General features: G+C 42.9%; 1 protein-coding gene across 2 annotated transcripts in view; it reads right to left on the bottom strand.

Annotated features, from left to right (window-relative positions):
• LOC121627226 (neuronal membrane glycoprotein M6-b-like) overlaps positions 1 to 19,812 on the bottom strand; it is a 42,938-nt gene extending 23,126 nt beyond the window's left edge. The window contains exon 1 of one of the 2 annotated variants that reach the window (XM_041966011.1): positions 19,702 to 19,812. In XM_041966011.1, the coding sequence (XP_041821945.1) occupies positions 19,702 to 19,705 (4 nt within the window). In that variant the 5' untranslated portion in view covers positions 19,706 to 19,812. Of the gene's footprint in view, positions 1 to 4,975; positions 5,103 to 19,701 lie in introns of those variants that run through there. The other variant, XM_041966010.1, reaches the window with a different exon arrangement.
• Between the last annotated feature and the right edge of the window lie 326 nt (positions 19,813 to 20,138).

The raw sequence follows: 20,138 nt of genomic DNA, 5'->3' as shown, positions 1-20,138 counted from the left end.
TTACAATCACAGAAAACCATCACATATTCTCACCTGAGGAGCTGGAGCTGCACATTTTTAGCACTTTTGCTCATTACTGATTTATTTCCTGTCCATTGACTGATTCAGTGGTTCCCAGCCTTTTCTCGTAACAGGTTATGCCATAATGTGGGCACAGGCTGAGAGCAGATCAAAAGTCCAAAGAGTGATTTTTCTGTTGCAGATTATATTACCTGATGTTTTTTCACAGGCCTAAAGAAGTAAAAGTAAACAAACACAGAAAAATGTGTGTAATTCTGTGTGACAGAAATATGTTTTATTTTATTACTCATGCATTTAATCATCTTGTGGCTCCTTAGACTTGGAGGTTGAGCAGCACTGGACCAATCCATTAATCAACTAACTGTTTCAGCTCCATGTGAGTTATAGCAATAAAATCAATCAAATAACTAAAAGACATCTGACCAGAGTGATCCAACCAGACCACAGATTCTTATTATTTTCTTTTAAGATGTAAAAAGCAAAAACAAGAAAGTGACCAAAAGAAACCAGCCACTTACTTTTAGTGATGACATCGCTGAACAGTCCAACCAATCTACCAATCACTGCAAACATGTAAATGTGTTATAAAGCAATTCAATCCAGTGGGTTTATGCTATCTTAAAGTCATAAACTGGTTAAAGATGTGACATAGTAGGTGATAAGTGGTCATGTAATTGCTTACAGTTAGAAGACTGATTCCACTCTCATATTCTAAAAAAAAAAAGTGAATTTCTCCATTGTGAGATCAATAAAGTCTAATCTAATCTAAAAGTGAAGCTGCTTCAAGCAGCCAGCTATCTTTTCTCAGCATAAAGACTGGAAATGGGGGGAAACAGCTAGCCTACGAGCTAACCCACACCTTTAAAGCTTGCTAGTTAACGTCTTATATCTTGTCTGTAGTAAAACTGAAGTGTAATAACAAGAATTCGTTATCACTTGACCGGGACCAGTACCTGCTGGTTGCCTGGCAACTGGTCCAGATTGTTTCATCTAATTCCTGGCACGAAAGCAAATAAGTGAACTCACCAAAACAGCATTTAAACATTGATCACCTCTCCTTCTCCTTTAAATCTGTCAGTGTCTCATCTGAAAACATCTTGTATTAACTCAGAGACTCTTCCCATCCTGCTTTGCTCAGGTCAAATATTACAGATTTTACTGGAAAAAAAAAAAGAAGTTGAAAGACAGATTAGGAGGAGCTCTCTTTGTGCTTCAGAGGCTGCAGCAAGCTCTGCCCTTCCATGCAGAAAATTCAACAAAACCTGCACCCCTCCAGACGATGATGTAATCTCTTACGGTTCTGATCTGAACATCATAACCAAAGGCGGCGAGCCAGCGACGCGTTATGTAAGAGCGGACACATACACACACACAGACGCAGGGAAGGAAGGAAGGTGTGTGTGAACAGGCCGATCATTTACAACAAAGGGGAGGACAGACAGACGCAGTGAGAGGAGCCTGAAATGCACTCAGGGCCACTTTGAGGAGCCACATTAAAGTTAAAACAAAAATGTCACGTGGGAGGTGCCTGCTTCTCTAATCAAACTTCCATAGTAATGAAATCAGATATAATTGTACCTCAGAGAGCGGATCTGATGTCTCGTTATCCGAGTCCTGAGTCCAAAGCGCACCTCCACAGACATACAGATTAGAGATTATAGGATGCAATCAAGCAAAAAGATCAATCCATACCCATGTCCACCACTATCTCCACCACTACCACCCATCACTCAGATTATAAACCCTGCCTGTGTTCTGTGTTCATTTTCCAGTTTGTAATTACTCTCAGCTCAATGTCAAGCACAGACGCTGCAAAGTGACACAATAGTGCTGCAATCAAGAACATGGACTGTTTACCATAATTAAGGTGGCTAATGAAGTCACAGCGAATCAGCATGCTCTTTACAGAAAAACTGTGAACGTAGCACACGATGCTAATGCACAATGTCAAGGGCTCAGTTCTCATTTCTTTATAATACGCAAGACAGATTATGCTAAAATAAAATAAACTCCTGGTTCTAGCTTCATATTGAACAGACAGGTATGAGTGTGATATCGATCTTCTCGTCTAACTCTCTGCAAGAACCAAAAACTATTTCCCACATTATTTGGCGATGGTGAGGCCTTCACATTTGCTGATGCAGAGATTTATGTGATTTGCTAATAATAGTGGCTGACATGGAGATGGATAATTCATCAGTCTGGCTCTAAAATACAATCCTTAGCATACCGATTGAGATCTATAGTGTAGAGAAATGGTTTGAGTTATCCACACTAGAGGTGTTTATTACAAATATCACCTGAAATGAACATGGTGTTATGCTTTGTTGGATACGAACCTAAAACATCTGGCTTGACTTTGTTTTCTCAGCCCCTGTCTGTCCCTGGACATGTCAGATAAAAGGTTCAGATGCTCCAGGAAATACAAGATGATCCTCTGTCGGATCATGTTACACAAAGCGTTTGATCGTCACATCGTGCATCTGGGAGTTACGGCTTTGTAAAATGTACGTATTTATTCCAAAACTTCCTCCTCCTGCTTTCTGAATCAGAAACGTGTTGTCCTGATGCAGAAGGTGCAGCGCTGGCAGACACCAACACAAGCTCCTTACATGACAGCTCTCGCCTTCTTGCCCCCACTGTAAATCTTCAACTTCTTAACGGATGCTATAAGCTTATGTTCACATTCCAGATGTCAAAGGCACACACACATGATTACACCAACAAATAGGCCATCCTCCAATCCAGTCTATTTTGGTACGCTGGTGTGGGTGGAATCGGTTGTGCAACATCACACCTGGAGCACAACAGTCCAGGCTGCAGAGGTGGAAATGGGCGAATGTACCAAGGTAATTTCACTGTTTCAACATAAAATGGTGATTAAGGAATTCAGAGGGTTAATTGCTAACTATAAATATGGCCGCCCTCCTGCTCACTATCCTGCGGGTCTTCAAACAGACTCGCCTACTCTGTCAGTTGAAGTTGCACGGTAAAGGCTCTCATTGGACACCGGCCTGTGCGTAGCAGCGTACCTCAGGAGAGGATGATGTAATGTCTTTTTAAAACATCACTGTTGAGGGACACCCCACTCTTCTGCCCCTTACGTCATAGACCCACTGTGACCCGGCAATATAACAGTGTGGCAGCGCCCACCAAGTGCAGCAAGAACTATAAATAATGTCAGAATTTTAAAGAGAAAGTGTGTTGGAGTCGCAAAATCAGGCAAAAAAAATATAATATTGAGAACTTTAAATCAATAAGTTTTGTGATGCTGAAGCTAAAAATGTGAATATTTGCTTGCAGAATAGTAACATTTCCTGCCATTTTGTAAAGTTGAAGCTAGGATTTTGAATATTTGATCTCAAAATAGTAACATTTTGCAATACTAAAGCTAAAAATCTAAATACTAGATCCGAAATGTGCAATATTTCACACCATTTTGCAAAGCTGAAGCTAAAAATCTGAATATTAGCTTCCAAAAGACTTACATACTCTTTAATGAAGCAAAAAATCAGTCCCAAAATGTCTTTTCAAACAGAACCTCTTCATTTGAACACATGCACACATCTGCAGAGAGAAAGAATAATGCAGGGGAAACACTTTGAGGTGAGTGTATAAAGCCCCTCCAGGCCCATGCCGTCTTACATGTTATGCTCTCTAATGGTCAACAAGGCTAAAAGGCTGCAATACTGCCGCTGACTGTACACTGATTGTGTTTTGCATCCAATTCCACATCATCATGAGTGACACAACCCGTACAATCATATTCAAGTGGGTCGACAGATAAAGTGGCCATAAGCAGCCTGTTTAGCCAGAATTCCTTCACTGGCTGCACAGCTGCCTCCAAACTGAAGGATGTGATTTTACTACGGAGCCACAGTGAAAACAAATCAGACACGTCCACTTGGTATGGGCGTTGAGTCCTCCATCGACACACCGACACTATTCCTACACACAGCTTCAGTAAAGAAACAGCAACAGTTTGATTGGATAAAACCGACTCATTTAAGGCTGGTCTTTGGTTTGCATAACAAACACTATTTCTTATGATTTGTATCTGGATTTCTGTTGCATGCACATTGATAGTGGGTTCATTTTTCGAGTGATGCTGTGTGATTTCAAAAGCTTGCTTACTGCAGAGTGATCTTGCTATCTGACACAGAGCATCTTTTGTAAAGCCAGACTTGAATGTGTGCGCCCTACAGAGGCTCCATTAACATGTCTGAGCGGTGAGGTTGTAATTGATGAACACAAGCATCCATCTGCGCCAAGCGCACCGCCGCTCGCGTCTTCTGCAGCCTCCCTCTCGGCCACTGGAGCCGACCGCTGCATCCATGCAAAACACAGGTTTCATATGTTGCGGCGCCGTCGACTAATCGCGCTCCTGACAGATCAGAGACCGAGCAACCGGAACCGCAGATAACAGTCGAAGCGGCTGCGGCGGGGAGGATCATGAGGCGGCTGCTCCACACCTGAACCTGAACAATGCAGCCGTGCACGGAGCGCAGCCTCCTCCACCTCTTTATCAGCCGCTCATTAGGCAGACATAAAATCATGATGGTGCAGCAACGCAAAAGGCAAATTGGCATTAAGGTATGCACCATAAAACCAGACCGTGCACGTTCCACAACCCGCCCATCCTCTTATTCTCCTCCATCCGCCTCCAAATCCCCAAATCTGAAGGCGCAAAATAACACAGAGAATCGTCAAACTGCGCTCGGGATTGGTGCGATAATCTCGGTCACCCGCTGCGAAGAGACCGTTACAGCCTTTTCTCCAAATCGCCCTCAAATAGGTGAGGGGCCAATAGAGAAAAAAAAGCACCGCTATTGTGTCGCGCACAAGCGAGAAGCCATTGCAAGTAGGTTAAACCGCTCAGGCTGGCGCATACGCGTATGTCTCCAAGGGAAATACACACAAAAACGCGCAAATGTCAGCGGCTGATCGAGCGTACCTTTGCTCTCCTGTCCCTCGTCTTGAGTCTCCTCTGCGTTGGACTCCATGGCCGGCTTTGTTCCATCCATTATTTTTAGCGGAATATAGTCTCCTTGTGGCACTTGTACCTTACAGTCTGTGGATGGTGGAGCCTGTCCTGGTGACTTGATGCTCTCTCTCTCTCTCTCTCTCTCTCTCTCTCTCTCGCCTCGTACACACCCTCCCCCTCTCTCCACCTCCCTGTTGAAGCTTATATATTACTTGATGAATTGGAAAGGTAGGCTGTGTTGAGTCGGTTGAGAAGATATTAAGGAAACAGGCAACAGTTTGTGAAGCATGAATCACCAGATGTTCGGATATTATTTGCGGAGTCCCTCAGGGGTCAGTATTAGGACTGAAATTGTTCATTGTGTTCAGAAATTATACATGCAGAGTATCAAAAATATCAAAATTTGTTTTACTTGACGATGGCACCAATAGTTTTTGTTCTGGTGAGAAGTTGCAGCAGCTTTTGGAGGAAATGGCATAATAATCGCAAAAATGTTTTTAAAATTACCAAAATATTTAAACAAAACTAACTGAAATAACTCATAAAACCTAGCAGCAACTTCAGGAGCTAAAAAATGAAGCTAACATGGCAGTGGCAAAAACTGCAGTTCCTCGAATGACCACTTGAGGCTGGTTTCAAAAGCCAGTAAATCCCCATAGAGCCCCATATTAAAATGCCCAACTTTACACTTGAAATAAACATATTCATGGTTCTGGTCTCTATAGCTAATTTCCCTTGTTCATGGCAACTGTAGGGGGGTGAATTTTCATACAGCTCACTCATTTAAATTATAATAAGGTTTTAATTTATGCATGAATAAGGGTGTGGTCACAGTTTCAGCAACCAAGCTTCATTTGGCCCGCCTCAGCTCCACCCACGCACCACCTATTTGCCCATTTTTGGCTTAATTTGGGAGTTTGGTTGACTCACAACGGCTCTTCAGAAACCTATGGGTGATATCATGGAGTTGACATCCATGTTTTACACCGTCTATGTACAAACTATGTGCGAGCTAAGCTGGAAAGAAGCACCGCAGTCCCAGGAAGAACAAGGCACATTCTGGATCACACAGCCTTGTACATCCTTTAATGTTCACTTGCACTGTTACGTCTAAATGACCATGTGGAGCAGAAGCACCCTACATCCTTTATGCATACTGCAGAAAAGGACCATAACGATAGCTAGTCATGGATTTTGTGAACACACTGTTTTTAAAGTCAAACCCCTTGAAGGTCATGGATCCTGTCGAATTCAGCACAGCACAAATAATGCATGAAGCAAGAACTGTGTCTTTATTTTATTGACACCATGTGATATTTGCGTTGTACATCAAAGCTGGATAATTGTTTAGAAACGTTTGTATATGCATGTATATGTGAAAGCATATAAAATAAAGAGCACAGGTTAATTGATGAGTAGTGGAGGAGGGGCACTCCTACTCCTTTTCAAACATGTTTCATTAAATATCTGTTGAGAGTTTGTTTTATAGGTTTACTGTTCATTTCATTTCATTCTTGTTTTGTTTTTATCTGTTTTATTTTTTGTTCAAAATAAATTAGCATTATCCATGTATATGAACAATCCAGTCACAAGATGCAAAGGTGCTGTCAGATTGGATTTATGTGCCGCCATATGATGTCAGAAAATGCTTTTTGGCCCCTAAAACCACTCTTACATGTAGAGAAAATGATGCTAATGGCATAATATACTTGTTAAATATCTCTCCTGGTGATACACATTTGTCTTTATGGGGTTTATTCTTCCCTCACTCACTTTATTTCCTCACACTTTCCTCACTCATGTTGTTACATCAGTGGTTTCCTCTGTCTCTGGTCTGCAAGTGACCTTCTTTCTTTATTCTTTGCCTCAGTCAGGCAGAGGAAGATATAAGGACAAAATGTGCAGGAGATGTAAATATGCAAACTCATGCCTAACCATGCATGCATGATTACCCACAAACACACACACAGGCACGCACGCACGCATGCACATGCATACAACCACACACTCACCGCCCCCTCTCCATCTGGTGAGTTGAGAGTGCAGGAGGGAGGGAGGGAGAAGAGAGAAGGGATGGAAATAAAATGAAAAAGAAGACGTAGTGTAAGTGTGTAAAATAAAAGTTGGGGAAAGGGCCTATTTTAGTTTTGAGTAAATTAAAATCTGAGAATGAAAATTCAACACCCGCCACAGTTAATTTAGATCTGTTTAAGCATCCAATCAGCACTCAGCGGACACATGTGATCGGGTATGATGATGTTTAAGACACAACACGCCAACGACCATGTTGCAACAAGATCAAAGACTCCATGCTGCCAAGATATTATTCCCATTGGAATAAAGAAAGCACACACACACACACACACACAAACACACGCACACACACAGGAGCAGTTTCCTCCAGCAGTGTGTTTTATTTGTTGTTATTCCACATGTAGCCATGTCATTATGCTTTCTTTGCTTTAATCTGGACAAACAGCTTCACTTCATTCTATTGGCTCACGTTTGACCAATCAGTGCTTTTTAAAAAGAGTCCCCCAGCCATGTGCCTGGCTGGGGGACTCTTTGTTTGCCTCCAAGGATGCCGATTGGCTGAGGGCAATATCTCACAATCCAATGAGAAATCAAGAAAGGTGAGTGGTTGATTCCCTTAGAACTAGTTCAAATAAAAGTGGGTGTGGTGTGTTTATTCAGAGAAGAAGCGTGTGGGTGGGGGTGCTGTTTCCATCCTTCACCCCATTTTTCTAATAATAAACACATCCTGAAACAATGGGACGCCATCTGTCCTGAATCCTCTTAAATAAGGTTTTAATTCGGGCCCACGTGGCCCCGTTTCAGACAAAGCTCAACCCACACAGCAGTCCAGGAACCCCCGCCACCACACACACACACACGCACACACACACACACACACACACTGCAGACAGAGGTGATGTTTTCCTCCAGACACCAGAACAGCTAACGTGACATAAATGACATTTAGTGAATCCATTTACCCCAAGGGCTGAAATTAACACCCACTCTGCACCATATGCTGGAGAATCAAAGAGCGTCACCCGTCACACTGACTTCCTGTCGTTTGAATGGCTCTCTGATACTGAGCCGCGAGGAAACTTGATCCAATGACCAGGTTTAAAGTCTGTCTTTGAAATATTGCTGAAAACTGGAGCCCTGGCATTAGCAGTAGCTGCTACCATACAAGACACTAGTGTTTATCAAGCTATCATTAGCATTAGCATTCGAGCTGCAACTAATATTGCAACTGCAATTTAATTATTTAGCTTAAATAATTGCCTAAATTAATCATTTACCAAAATCGTTAATTATTTTTCTGACTAATTGATTAATTGGGTGTTGGTGTCGACTGAAATTTGCATTTTACCCATGAATCCATGCATCTGTGTGTATAACTTGTATTGCAGGATTGCTGATGTTATTTGGTTGCATAATTCACCGTCAGAGCAAATAATTTCCTGTTTCATATTAAGATTCATACACCAGACAAATCTCAAAATCCCAAAACAAAAACAGGAAATGTGTTCATAAACAGTAACATGTAGTAAAAGATTTTACCAATTTCAATGAAGAAATACAGTCTGATTTGTGAGTGTTTTTTTTTTAGTATCATTGCTTAATTTGGTACAGAGCCTTATCAATTGCCATTTAATGCACATTTCCAGTATAGCCCCATAGTGGTTTATGGTGCTGCTACTAACGGAAGTCCACACAATGAGATTTGTTCCTTGTGTATAAACAAGAATAAGGCAAGTGGAAATGACATAATTCCCTCTTACAGTTAATACGATGTGCTGGAAGAAAGAGCCTTGCTTTGTAGTAAGAATTAATCACACACACACACACACACACACACACACACACAAACAGTCTAACCTGTCAGTTATTAGGCTTGAAGGGTGAGTTTCAAGTCACATTTTTCTCCCAGAACCCCCATAATCCCTTGCTGGGTCACACAGATTAAAGACTTGTCCAGAAGATGAGATACAGTGCTCGCTGGCACTCTTCACCATCACCCTGTCTCACACACACACACACACACACACACACACACACACACACAGACACACACACACATACAAAAAAAAGGGCAGTGCTTGGACTCTGGCCCAAACCTTCAACTAATGTTGCGTTCCAGAAACGTCACAAATTCGGAAATCTCATCGTTCCTACTCGGAAAAAAGCAAAAACGTCTCTTCGAGTTGGAATTCCAAGTAGGATTTCAACCCTTTTTTCTGAGGATTCGGTTCCCGTCACATCACGGCTAAACTGACATTATCTGTGTGAGAAAAGATATCACAGCGGCCGCCTGACTGTTTGACTAACAAATTATCTCTGGGAAATGCTGTGCAGCAGAGTTCAGGAGAAAAGACACCTGTACTGTACCAACATTTTACTGTATGTAAAACGGCCAAATCTACTTGTCTGTCTCATTTATTTGTACCCCATCCCCTGCTTGGTCGCCCAGCAGAACTAAGAATCTACAAACATGCTAGCTGCTCTCACAAAGCAACTATTGCTCAGAATGAAAATGTTAGTAGGTACAGTGTTTACCATTTACCACCTTAGCTTAGCATGTTAGCATGCTGCTAAACACAAAGTACAGCTGAGGCTGATGTCATTAGCTTTACTGGACAAATACAAGTGTGATGGTGCTGGATTAAAAGTCAGGGGATCGCCAAAGTTGTTGGAAATGGCGATCCATCCAATAGTCGTCGAGACTCGTTCACTCAAAACTGCAACTGTCAACCTCATGGTGGTGCTAGAGGGGCAATCAGTGAGTCACCAAAGTTGCCTGTCGAACCACGAATGTCTGAACAAATTTTGGTGACAATCAGATCGAGCCACACTGGAGATGACCCACATCGCTGGCGTGGCCAAACACATCTGCATTGTTTCCTGTTGAATGTATGGATAGAGAGCTTTGCAACTGAGAAAATGATTTGTGCAGCTCTTCATACCAAAGGCATGTCCTCTGTGTGTGTGTGTGTGTGTGTGTTTGGGGATGGGGGTCAGGATTCACATATAATCCCCCACAGCCATATGACCATATTGACAAATGAGAAACAATAAAGTAGCAGACAAAGGACGCGTAAATCCAAAGACCAAAGATAAATCCATGTATACAGCCTGTGCAGTGTCTCTGTTTTGTGTCAGCCTGTGTCTAAATATCAGTGATGTTATTTTAAATGCTGTCACATTATCTTCAGCGCTGATCTACTCCGTTACACAAGCACCGTCTGACTTCGCTGAATCATGTATCATCTTCAGATCATTTTGACTGACTGCTGGGCTTCAGAAAGAGTGCAGCGAGCAACTTTCTTATCTGCCTCCACAACTCTTGGCGCCCATTAAAGGGGAAGCCATGAGTGCCTGTCTTCCCTCATTACAGTGAGACAGAGAAGAGAAAAGTGGAGCCCAAATGGGGTCGTCGCGAAGTAATGAGGACGTCGCAGCTCCTTCATGTCATCAGATGTGGAGTTAATGCGAGAGAGGAAGAAGAGGAGGAAGAGAAGGAGGACGCAGCAGTCTCTGGACACCTCTAATGACAGTCATAACTGGCTTCAAATTGATTTCAAACTTCAGTTTAGAAAGAGTTCCACGATAAGCTGAGACTCTCATGGTCACATCGTTAACATCAGAGTGATACTGGCTCTGCTGTTGCCATGGAGACCTGTAACACTGCCGGTATGACTGCACTGATTCAGATCTTCTAGCGATGCAATCAGTTCCTAGAAAACTTTTCATATGGTCTCGTAACAGCTTGAATCCACCAAGAGCCAGAAACCAAGACCAAATTTAAAAGATAGCCATGAAGAGGGACTGAAAAACTGAAAGAAACTGTATCAGTGGAGCATCAGTACAAAGATTTCTACTCCTACGATCAGCTCAGCTAAAGGCTGGAGTCGTTGACATGCAGCCAATGTGTTTAAAGCTTTCTGTGCTGCTGCTTGAAAGCATCAGAACGAGAATCATCTTGTGGACAGTTAAAATGGGGTGTGAATAAGTAAGGAAGCTGCCCCCTGTGAATAGGAGCAATCAGCAACAAGATGCATCATGTCTTCTGAGTTGGTGAGTCTGGTGGTGCAGCAGTACGACCCCGTTTAGCCCCATCAGGCTGAGCAGCGTTATTTTTAACCATTATTTGGTTGGCTGGTCCACAGCTTTGGTTCGGACTGAAATATTTCAACAACTAGTGGATGGATTGCTGTGAGCTTTTTATTAGACATTCATGGTCCCCAGAGGATGAGCCCTGCTGACTTTGCTGATCCTTTGACTTTTCCTGTAGTGTCACCATGAGGTCTGTTGTTTTGAGTGAAATTTCTCAACAACTATTTTCAACACTCAGCTTTGCAGCGCTTTTTAGCAAGTAGTATTTGCATGCTAATGAGCAAAACTAACATGGTGAACATGATACCCATTATAGCTGCTTAACATCAGTGTGTTAGCATTGTCAGTGCTCAGTAAGCATGTTAGCATTCTGGTGTTCTAGCATTCTGCTAGCATGTATGCAATGAATGTCTCTCAGTTTTACCGAGTGGTGTCTCAGATTGCATTTGGTTTAAAATTAATCATGACATTAAGATGTGGCAAAAAATATTCCTCCAATCACACAAAGATGGACCAGTTTTTGGAAAGGTGGCAGCTCATAAAGTACAGGAAGGATATGCAGTATCAAAGAGCAAGAGTGTTATTTATATTCTGCTTATTGTGTCCTCTGTCTTCTCCTTTGTCTCCTGTGTGATGCTCAGCCTCACTGCAGGCATCACATTGACCTTTTAACCGTCTCCCTGACACGCTGCTCAAGACCATCATGTGTCTCTCGTGTCGAGCACTGACACTATCAGGCTTTGAGCCCTGATCCCAGAGGTTGACCTCACCATGACCTACAGTGTGTTGTCCCAAGCTTTGGGAAATCACTGCTGTCCGCCGAGAGCTATTTGTGTCTGTCTTTGTCTAATACAAGGTTCTAGGTCATTGAGAATGAGATGACACTTCAAAATCATGGGGCTTGGAGAACTGAAGTTGCCGTCATGCTGTGTGTTTTCTGTAGTTCTACTTATTTACCAGTTTCTGTTGCTGTGCCTGGCAAGCTTTCCATTTGACTACCACGCATATGCATTTTATTTTGAATAGAAATTTGCAGAAATGTTTGAAACAACGGTCCATTTCAGACAGAGGTAGCCAAAAGCAGGGTTCTTATTTCTAGCTAACAACTATAGTGAATTTTGCTGTCTGAAATTATTTTGTCAGCTGTAGCTTGCTACCATAAGCTTATGCTGAAACTGTGCCATCTCCAGCTGCTTTTCCTTTTAAAACAGCTCAAATTCATATTGTAATTAAATGCAATGTTATCTAACACAAGTCTGACTGCAGTTAAAACCAAATAAAGAACAGGACAGCACTACTGCCTCTCTAAACGCTGATATGTTAGCATCTTAGCTTTCACACAGTGGAACATATCCTGTAATGATAGCTAAAGACCTGTCCCTGATCTTTGGAAATAATGCTGTGCTGCTACTTAGCTGGGAATGCTAGCATTTGCTGCTTACATTAGAGCACTTCATTACAGGGTTAAACAACTTTGGCTCTTATGTTGTTAGCATAGATAGCATGATAGCACCTCCCAAACTCTTTGTATTGAGTATCTCTCCAATTAGAGCCCCATGCACATCATTCCAACGTGCGGCTAAATTCAAACCAAGGCTTGCTGTGCCTCGTTAAAGTTGCTATGCCCATTGTTGGAAACAAGGTTGAGCATTGTGGTCGATTGTTTGACTGCAAAAGGACTGCAAAACTTGTGAATTTAGTTTTTCTGGACCTACAAAGAAAGTCGAAGCTGAATGTAGCTCAACATTAGCTGCAGAACACATCAATTTCATAGCTAGGTTTCCATCCAAATTTATGCAAATTTGATGGAATTTTGAAAAAATCTGTAGAAGAAAATCGAAATTATTGTAACCCTGAGCAATTATTAGCAGTTGGTTCATCAAGATAAATAGCTGGTGGCACTAATTCTTCAATAGTGTCATTAAACCATGCACATGAAAACAGGTGGATGGAAACACCTAATGTTTCAGTTCCTACATAAAAAAGAAGCAGCCTCTGAACCATCTGACACACTGTGTCTTCAGCATGATGTCCACAAAGGTTTGTCAGCCATGCAACCACAAGCAAGAAAAATATGTAGCCTTGAAATACAAAAGCAGAAAATGCTTTCATAATGTAGCCAAGTGTCCATCTTGTACATTTTCCTTAGTGGAGTCATGAAACGACTCCTGCATGCAACAGCCGAGGCATCTCTCTGATCACAGTGTTCCACAACCTGCTTGTCTCACCCCGCATGTTTCCATATGTTTAGCTATTGATTTATCTGCCTCCATTAGTCAAATAGAAGTGTTTTATCAGTAATGCTGCAAACAGGCCATCACTTGAGCAAACATGAATACACAAAGACTCCGGTACACTCACACACACACACACAGAAACAAGCAGAGTGTCTCAGCGACGGCTTTATCAGCCTCCCGCTGTTGCTTTAGTCTAATCCTTGCCATTTTAATGGGCTTCTGGCTTCCTCTAAAAGGGAAACCTCTGGCAGAGAATGTGACTGAAGCACTGCACCTTGTCTTGTCTCTCATCTGGGAAGTTCATCTAATTTCTCTGCCGGGATAGTGTCCCCATATAAGTGTGCTGTGCTATTGTGCGTCTATGTTCTTTGGGGTATATGTCTGTGTTGAGATCCGGGCCCTTAATCTGTGGTTGTGATGATGACCCAGTTCCCCCCACCTCCTCCCACCCCGCCCTCAGTCGCCGGTCGCCAAGGAGACGCTTCCCTCTCATCCTGAACAGAACCGTCGGATGCTGACAAAGGTTAGTCAAAACACATTCAGTGTAAAGCTATCACAATGAATAAAGACACTTTAGGTGACAACGTATTCATTCAGGTCAGTTTTATTGAGATGAGAGAAGTTTTAAAGGAACGTTCCAAACAAATGCGGAATGATTTGTCTGTTAGCATAGCATTCTCATGTTTTCACTCTTTCTATCTCCAACCGGCAGCCGAAACAGAAAGCAGGCACAGGGACAACTTTAATGCAAATTCATGCAAACTAAGCCCATCATGCTTCGTCATCATCTGCACACTGCCGAAAACACTGAGACTTCTTTGTGCACTGAAGTTTCACTTTAATGTGTCATGTTTTTGGCCAACAATTAATGTCAATGAGGGGAACTTTCCGTTTTGGCCTCTATTCTCTCTCTCTCTCTCTCTCTCACACACACACAAAATCCCACCACCGGCCTGAACGCCCACCCTCCACTGGAACTGTGCACAGAAATAAAATCAAAGGGAGAGAGCACCTCTGATATATCTCACCTTATTTACAAGATCTGACTCCTGTCAGTACGGATGGTTTAACCTACACACACCTCCAACCACACACACGCCTACACACCCATCCCCCCATCGCCCCCTCTATCCAGCAATTTATCCGACGAGATGCTAATCCCGCTGGCCCAGATTTGGTCCACAGTCTGCTCCACATGATGTTATGTTGCCATCGTCATCCCAACAACTGCGCACATGCCCCACTCCAATCCCAAACACACACACACATACATCCCCTCCACGTCTGCCTGCCTGCCTGCCTGCCTGCCTGCCTGCCTGCATCATGTGACCTCTTCAAGAGTCATGTGACTCAGGAGCTGTTGCACCTGTGACCTACTGTACTGAACTGCAGCACATGCCAGCAGCAATGTGGGATAAGAGCTCTCCCATCTACAGTATTCAGGCACACCATGAGTCACTGTGTGGAGGAAATGCAAAGCAGGGTGGGCTCATCATCTTCATCATCATCATCATCACTCCAGGGGTGGGAGAGCAGCAGGGGGAGGTGTGGGAGAATGGCAATCCCGTACTGTCTGTGGGTCATGTGTGTGTATATATATATTTATGTTCTGGCTATTTTTTGTCCGCGTGGGCTTGTGTGATCATTTGTGTGACTGTTCGTATTTGAGATGACGCCCACCTCGGAGCTTTGTGCATCGCTGTGTCGCCATGGCAACTCTCTCCTCTCGACGACAACTGATTCTGACACATCAGAGCAGCCGTAAGGGCTGATCTTAAAATGCTCACATGCAGGAAAAGGAAAAGACGAGCAGGCCGTAGCCTGAATATGAAAGCAAATATGAGGGTTGGGAGGTGGGTTTGAATGAAAACAAAATAATCTTCGACCTTTTGTTTACAGGTTTCTGTGACATAGTTGAGTGATGGTGAAAACTATAAAATTAATTCTGACACGAACACGAAATCTGGAACAGATGCTGGAGAGTAAAGATCAATGCATTTAGCAGTGAAACTACGTAAAAGCAAGGATGGCATTCACTGGATTGCTAAGATGGCTGACATTGGAAATATTCTTTAACTGTGAAAGCCAAGGCTGAACAACAGTTTAGAGGCCAGCAAGAACAGACTGGTGAATCAATCAACTGCTCTTATCTGTCATGGGAACACTTCATCTGTTGTTATTCTGGGGCTTATGCTTATGTCTGCCAGCCACTAACTTGCATGTAGATCCACATCCTGCTGTACCCTCCCCGTCTTGCCATTGTCCTCGGCCCTCATCCTCACCTGGGCGCCGCACCTGCTCCCAGTCGCCTCATCAGCACCTCCGTATATACCTGCCCCTTTCTTCACTGAGCCTCACTGTGTTTTGGACAGCTCAGCTTAAAGGTCTGAGCATGTCAGTGTTTAATATGACAGTACTAATTTTTGGTGAAGCGGAGACTCCAAAATGGTGGCAGCTACTGTAGCTTACATCCAGTTTTATTGTACAATTTATCAAGTTTTGTTTAACTCTCCCCTGTCAGAGTGTAACTACATGGTTTGCAGTTAGAGACGGGATATGATGATACAAATGTTTTTTTAAAAGAACAGTTTGAACTTATTGTCCTATTAGCAACCTAGCTCCCAGATGGCTTGCTAGCTTTGTGAGCTTTATCCTTTTGTTGTTGTTATTGTTGTGTGCAGTTCTGAGAACCAAAGACTACAACAGAGTAAGGGGCATAATACATAGAAAATAGGATGCTAACGACTAGAACAATGTGCCTGACTAGCAACAGCATGCTCCCAGCTAGTTAGCTCAAGAGCTAGCATACATTGGTTTACCAAAAACTACTTTAGCCTTCTTGTTTCTGCCTTTCTTCCTGTCTTATTTTGCCTGTTATTGAAACTCTATTTAGCCAATGTACATTTGAGTCCTCTACCTGTATTACTTATCCTTATCTGCCCTTTAACAAATTTAGCAGCACTTCTTTCTGTGTCTTTCTTAGGCGTTAGCATTAGCATTAGGCGTTAGCCAGTACTGATCCACAAATAGTCCACAAATATCACTTAATTTACACTTTTAGATTGTTTTAGCCAGCTGGTCAGAGTCATGAGCCAAAAAACAACTGTCATATCAACACTTGTCAACTTTTAATAATTAAATTTGGAAACACTTTTTAATGCTGCAGACTGTGCTGTGCAGTCCTGAGCTGAAAGTTTTCTCAGGCTTTTGACAATCTAGTGTGCTATTTTCATGTATTTCATAATAAATATACAGCATCACAGAACAAAGCCCATCCCAAATATGTTTGAGTGTTTTATTTGAACAGTTTTCTAACCATTAGGAGCTAAATATAAGATTTAATGAAGTGCTGTTTGTGCAAAATTTGGATATCGGCAGCTCCAGTCCAAAACTATCAGCTTCCAGCTACTTGCAAACTCAACAGATTTTAAAACAGAACAGTAATTATGGCTTGTGTTCGCCTATCCCCAGACTATTACAGCACTACTGCTGCAGTTTAAGTCTTGTATGTTGCTATTCTAATCAGGTCAGTGGATCGCTCCACTTTCTCCTTTTTTGTGAGTGATCATTTATTCTTTCAGAATAAAACAATCCTTTAAAATCTGCAGCCTTTGAAGTCTGCCTACTTGACGGCTGCTACATTCAGTATCCACTCTGCAGATCAGCGCATAGCAAATCCACAGGAGAGGATGCATGGGGATATGAGTTTCCACATTCAGCCGAGCAGAGATGAACTGCAGCAAAAAAGAGAGCACAAAGAGCGAATTCACGAAGGAGGATGAACGGGGGGAGGGAGGAAGAGAAAGAGGGGGGCGGGGGGGTGGATGGAAAGGATAATGATGAAGACAATGAGCGGGGAGATGATGAGAAAGGCAGATGAAAGAGGGGATGATGATGCTGACGATGATGAGACTAAAGTGGCAGTTTGGGGGGAAAACGAGGGGAGCTGAAAGAAGAGAAGTTTACGATGGCTTCCTGGAGAAAAACTACTCCGGTTCCCCATCGCAGTAAATCATGTCACTTGGCTACATCCTGTCTGTTCTCAACTTCTCACCGGCCTGAAGGCGATAAACAGCCCTGCTGCCTTATTGGAAACAGATGTTATGAATGGGAGAGAGAGGCAGCGACGGAGAGAGTGATGTAGAGGAGGAGGGTTGGGAGAAAAGTAAAGGAGATAAATGCTTGAAAAAGGTGGCTTTGGATCCTCATGAGATCAGTCGAAATGCTACTGGTGTCAGATCAGCCTCCGGTGAAACAGCAGCAGAGACAATGCTGAATTTTTGCCAACACGTTCAGTTCTGATTAATCCTCCCAAACAAAGTGGAAACCAGTGGCGATCACATCTACAGTCTGTTTTCTATTATCTCAGCTACTAGAAAAGTTGGATATTTGGTGCCATTTGCAGTCCAGACTGTGGTCTGTCCTCAGCTTGGTTTGTCCTGCTTGGCTTTTCATGCGTGAGGAACTGGTGTTATCAGTGTCATCATCTATGTATTAATAACACATAAATGTCTGAGAATAACCTTTATGTCGTTTCCTCTCCTGGTCTGAATGATGTTTTTACTTAAACAACATTTTTGGAAGAGAACCAAAGCGAAGTGTTCCCAGATGTTTGTCCGGTGCCACCAGGGTTCAAATGGCATTTCTCTTAAGCCACATTAAAGGTATAAACACTTCAAATATACTGAACATACTGTGTTTTACAACCTTTTTGAGATAAGTAAGTCAAACTGGCAAATTCGGCTTTAAATTGTTTGAATTAAGAGGCAGCATTGTCGTTACTTTGCTTCTAAAATAGGTGTATTTGAGTGCAACAAAACCTTGACTTTATGGATTTTGGAGATATCCTGTACTCACATCCTACTCATTCCACCTTAAAAACCTTGATGTAGCTTACTAAGTTTACTATTGTGCCCCGAAGACTTCCAGTACCACGCAGCTTACAAATGGAATGAATTACAAAGGGCTGGCTGTGCTTTCTCTGTGTTATTTCTCCTGCTGCACTCTCTTTTCTGCCTTGCAAAAAGTTTTGATTTCATTGAGATCACCTGCTTGAGTACGTCTTATAAAAAAATAGTTAAAAATGGGCAAAAACCCTGCACGTCCTGCAACATGCATCCACATAACACACACAACAGCAATTGTCTCCCATGTTCCAACCTTGTCTATCGCGCTTAATCCGCGGTGAGGGAGCGGATCACTCTGTCTTAATCCAATCAGCATCAACTCTCACATGAGGAGTTGACGTGGGGAGGAGGAGGCGAGTGTTCACAGTCAGGCAAGCTCATATTTTACCTTGTAACAGAAGACGTTTGCCTGAAAATGTCCCAAATGACCAAAGTGTCACTGTAGGACTAAATTTTAGTATTCACATAATACAGATTAATGCAGCATTCAGGTGTGTGTTGAATTTAACTCCTAATGTTTTGGTTGAGCTCATTTGAACTCCTTCATATGCTGTTGGCGAGTTTAATCTACGACAGTGCATCTTATACTGTGAGATCGTCTCTTGTGTTGTGTCACTGTCCTGTGAGAACATGTTTTCTCTAAAAAGCTTCATGAGCTCAGAAAAACAACATGTTTTCAGCTTTGTAACGGTGCATTTTCCAGCTAATCCAAGAGGCTTTTTAAAGAGTTTATTTAGCTCAAAAGAAGAATTTTCTCCATCCATAGAGGAACACTTCATCCCTCAGTTTACCAAATTCAGAATAACCAAATCTGGAATTGTCACTGGACAGGAAGGTCATGAATAACTGGAAAGTGACAAAAGCTGTCAGACAAATGTAGTGTAGTCAAAAGTACAATACTTGCCTCTGAGAAGTATACACACGCGCACCGACACGCACACACAGTACAGGGACACGTGCCTTTTCTTTTCCATGCACACAAACAAAAGGATGTCTCTGCTGCTGGCACAGTTTGACTTTAATCAGCATTAGAGGAAGCCAACGACACAAAGAGGTTCACACACATTCACACGCAAACACACACACACACACACACACAGTCTCAGCTAGGCTACGCATGACCGTGCACGAGCGCGCTGGCACGCTCAATTTGAGTGGCGCACATGTAAAACTGAGCCATGACGTCGAAAAGCATTGTTAGGATGATGTTTGGATTAACTGACGAAAAGGTGCAGAAATTCAGAGATTAGCGGTGAAACGGAGCTCGCACTTTCAAACTGATGAACAGGCGCAGATACCAGAGGCAACAAACAGCGCATCACACAGCAGCTGCAGGAGGACAGCATCCAAACACCAAGACGCACAGACAGAACGTGAAAGTGACCCGATTTCTTCAACAAAGTGCTGACAGCAAACATTCACCTACCCATCGTGTGAGCTCCCGTGGAAACTGGCCCCGCGACAGCAAAGTGAGTGGATGGTGTCCACAGGTTGTTTGGAGGGGGGCTGCACGCGAACAACTGGACATCCCGTTTGGGACTCGGGGTGGGCGGGGGGTGACGTCACGGCCGCAGCTAGAAATGGATCAGACTCATTAATCCGAACAAGCTCCAAGAGTCCTTATTGGTTCTCCAAGCGTCGGAACAAACAAGAAGAAAGGGTTCAAATGCACCTTGACACGTGCCACTCTTCACTGAGACGGTGTTAGAGTCCTGATGTTTGTGCTTTGGCAACACACTGCACGCACACTTACCCTCATGGTCATACACTGGGTGTAATGTTTCCACTCATGAGTATGAACTGTTGTTTTCATTAAGTAAACTTTACAATACTACAATAAAAGTACCTCACGTGCACTGAAAA

The sequence above is a fragment of the Chelmon rostratus genome, chromosome 24 (genome assembly GCF_017976325.1).
Source record: "Chelmon rostratus isolate fCheRos1 chromosome 24, fCheRos1.pri, whole genome shotgun sequence".
Classification (NCBI taxonomy): Eukaryota; Metazoa; Chordata; class Actinopteri; order Chaetodontiformes; family Chaetodontidae; genus Chelmon; species Chelmon rostratus.
This window is presented reverse-complemented; position numbering and strand designations above follow the sequence as displayed.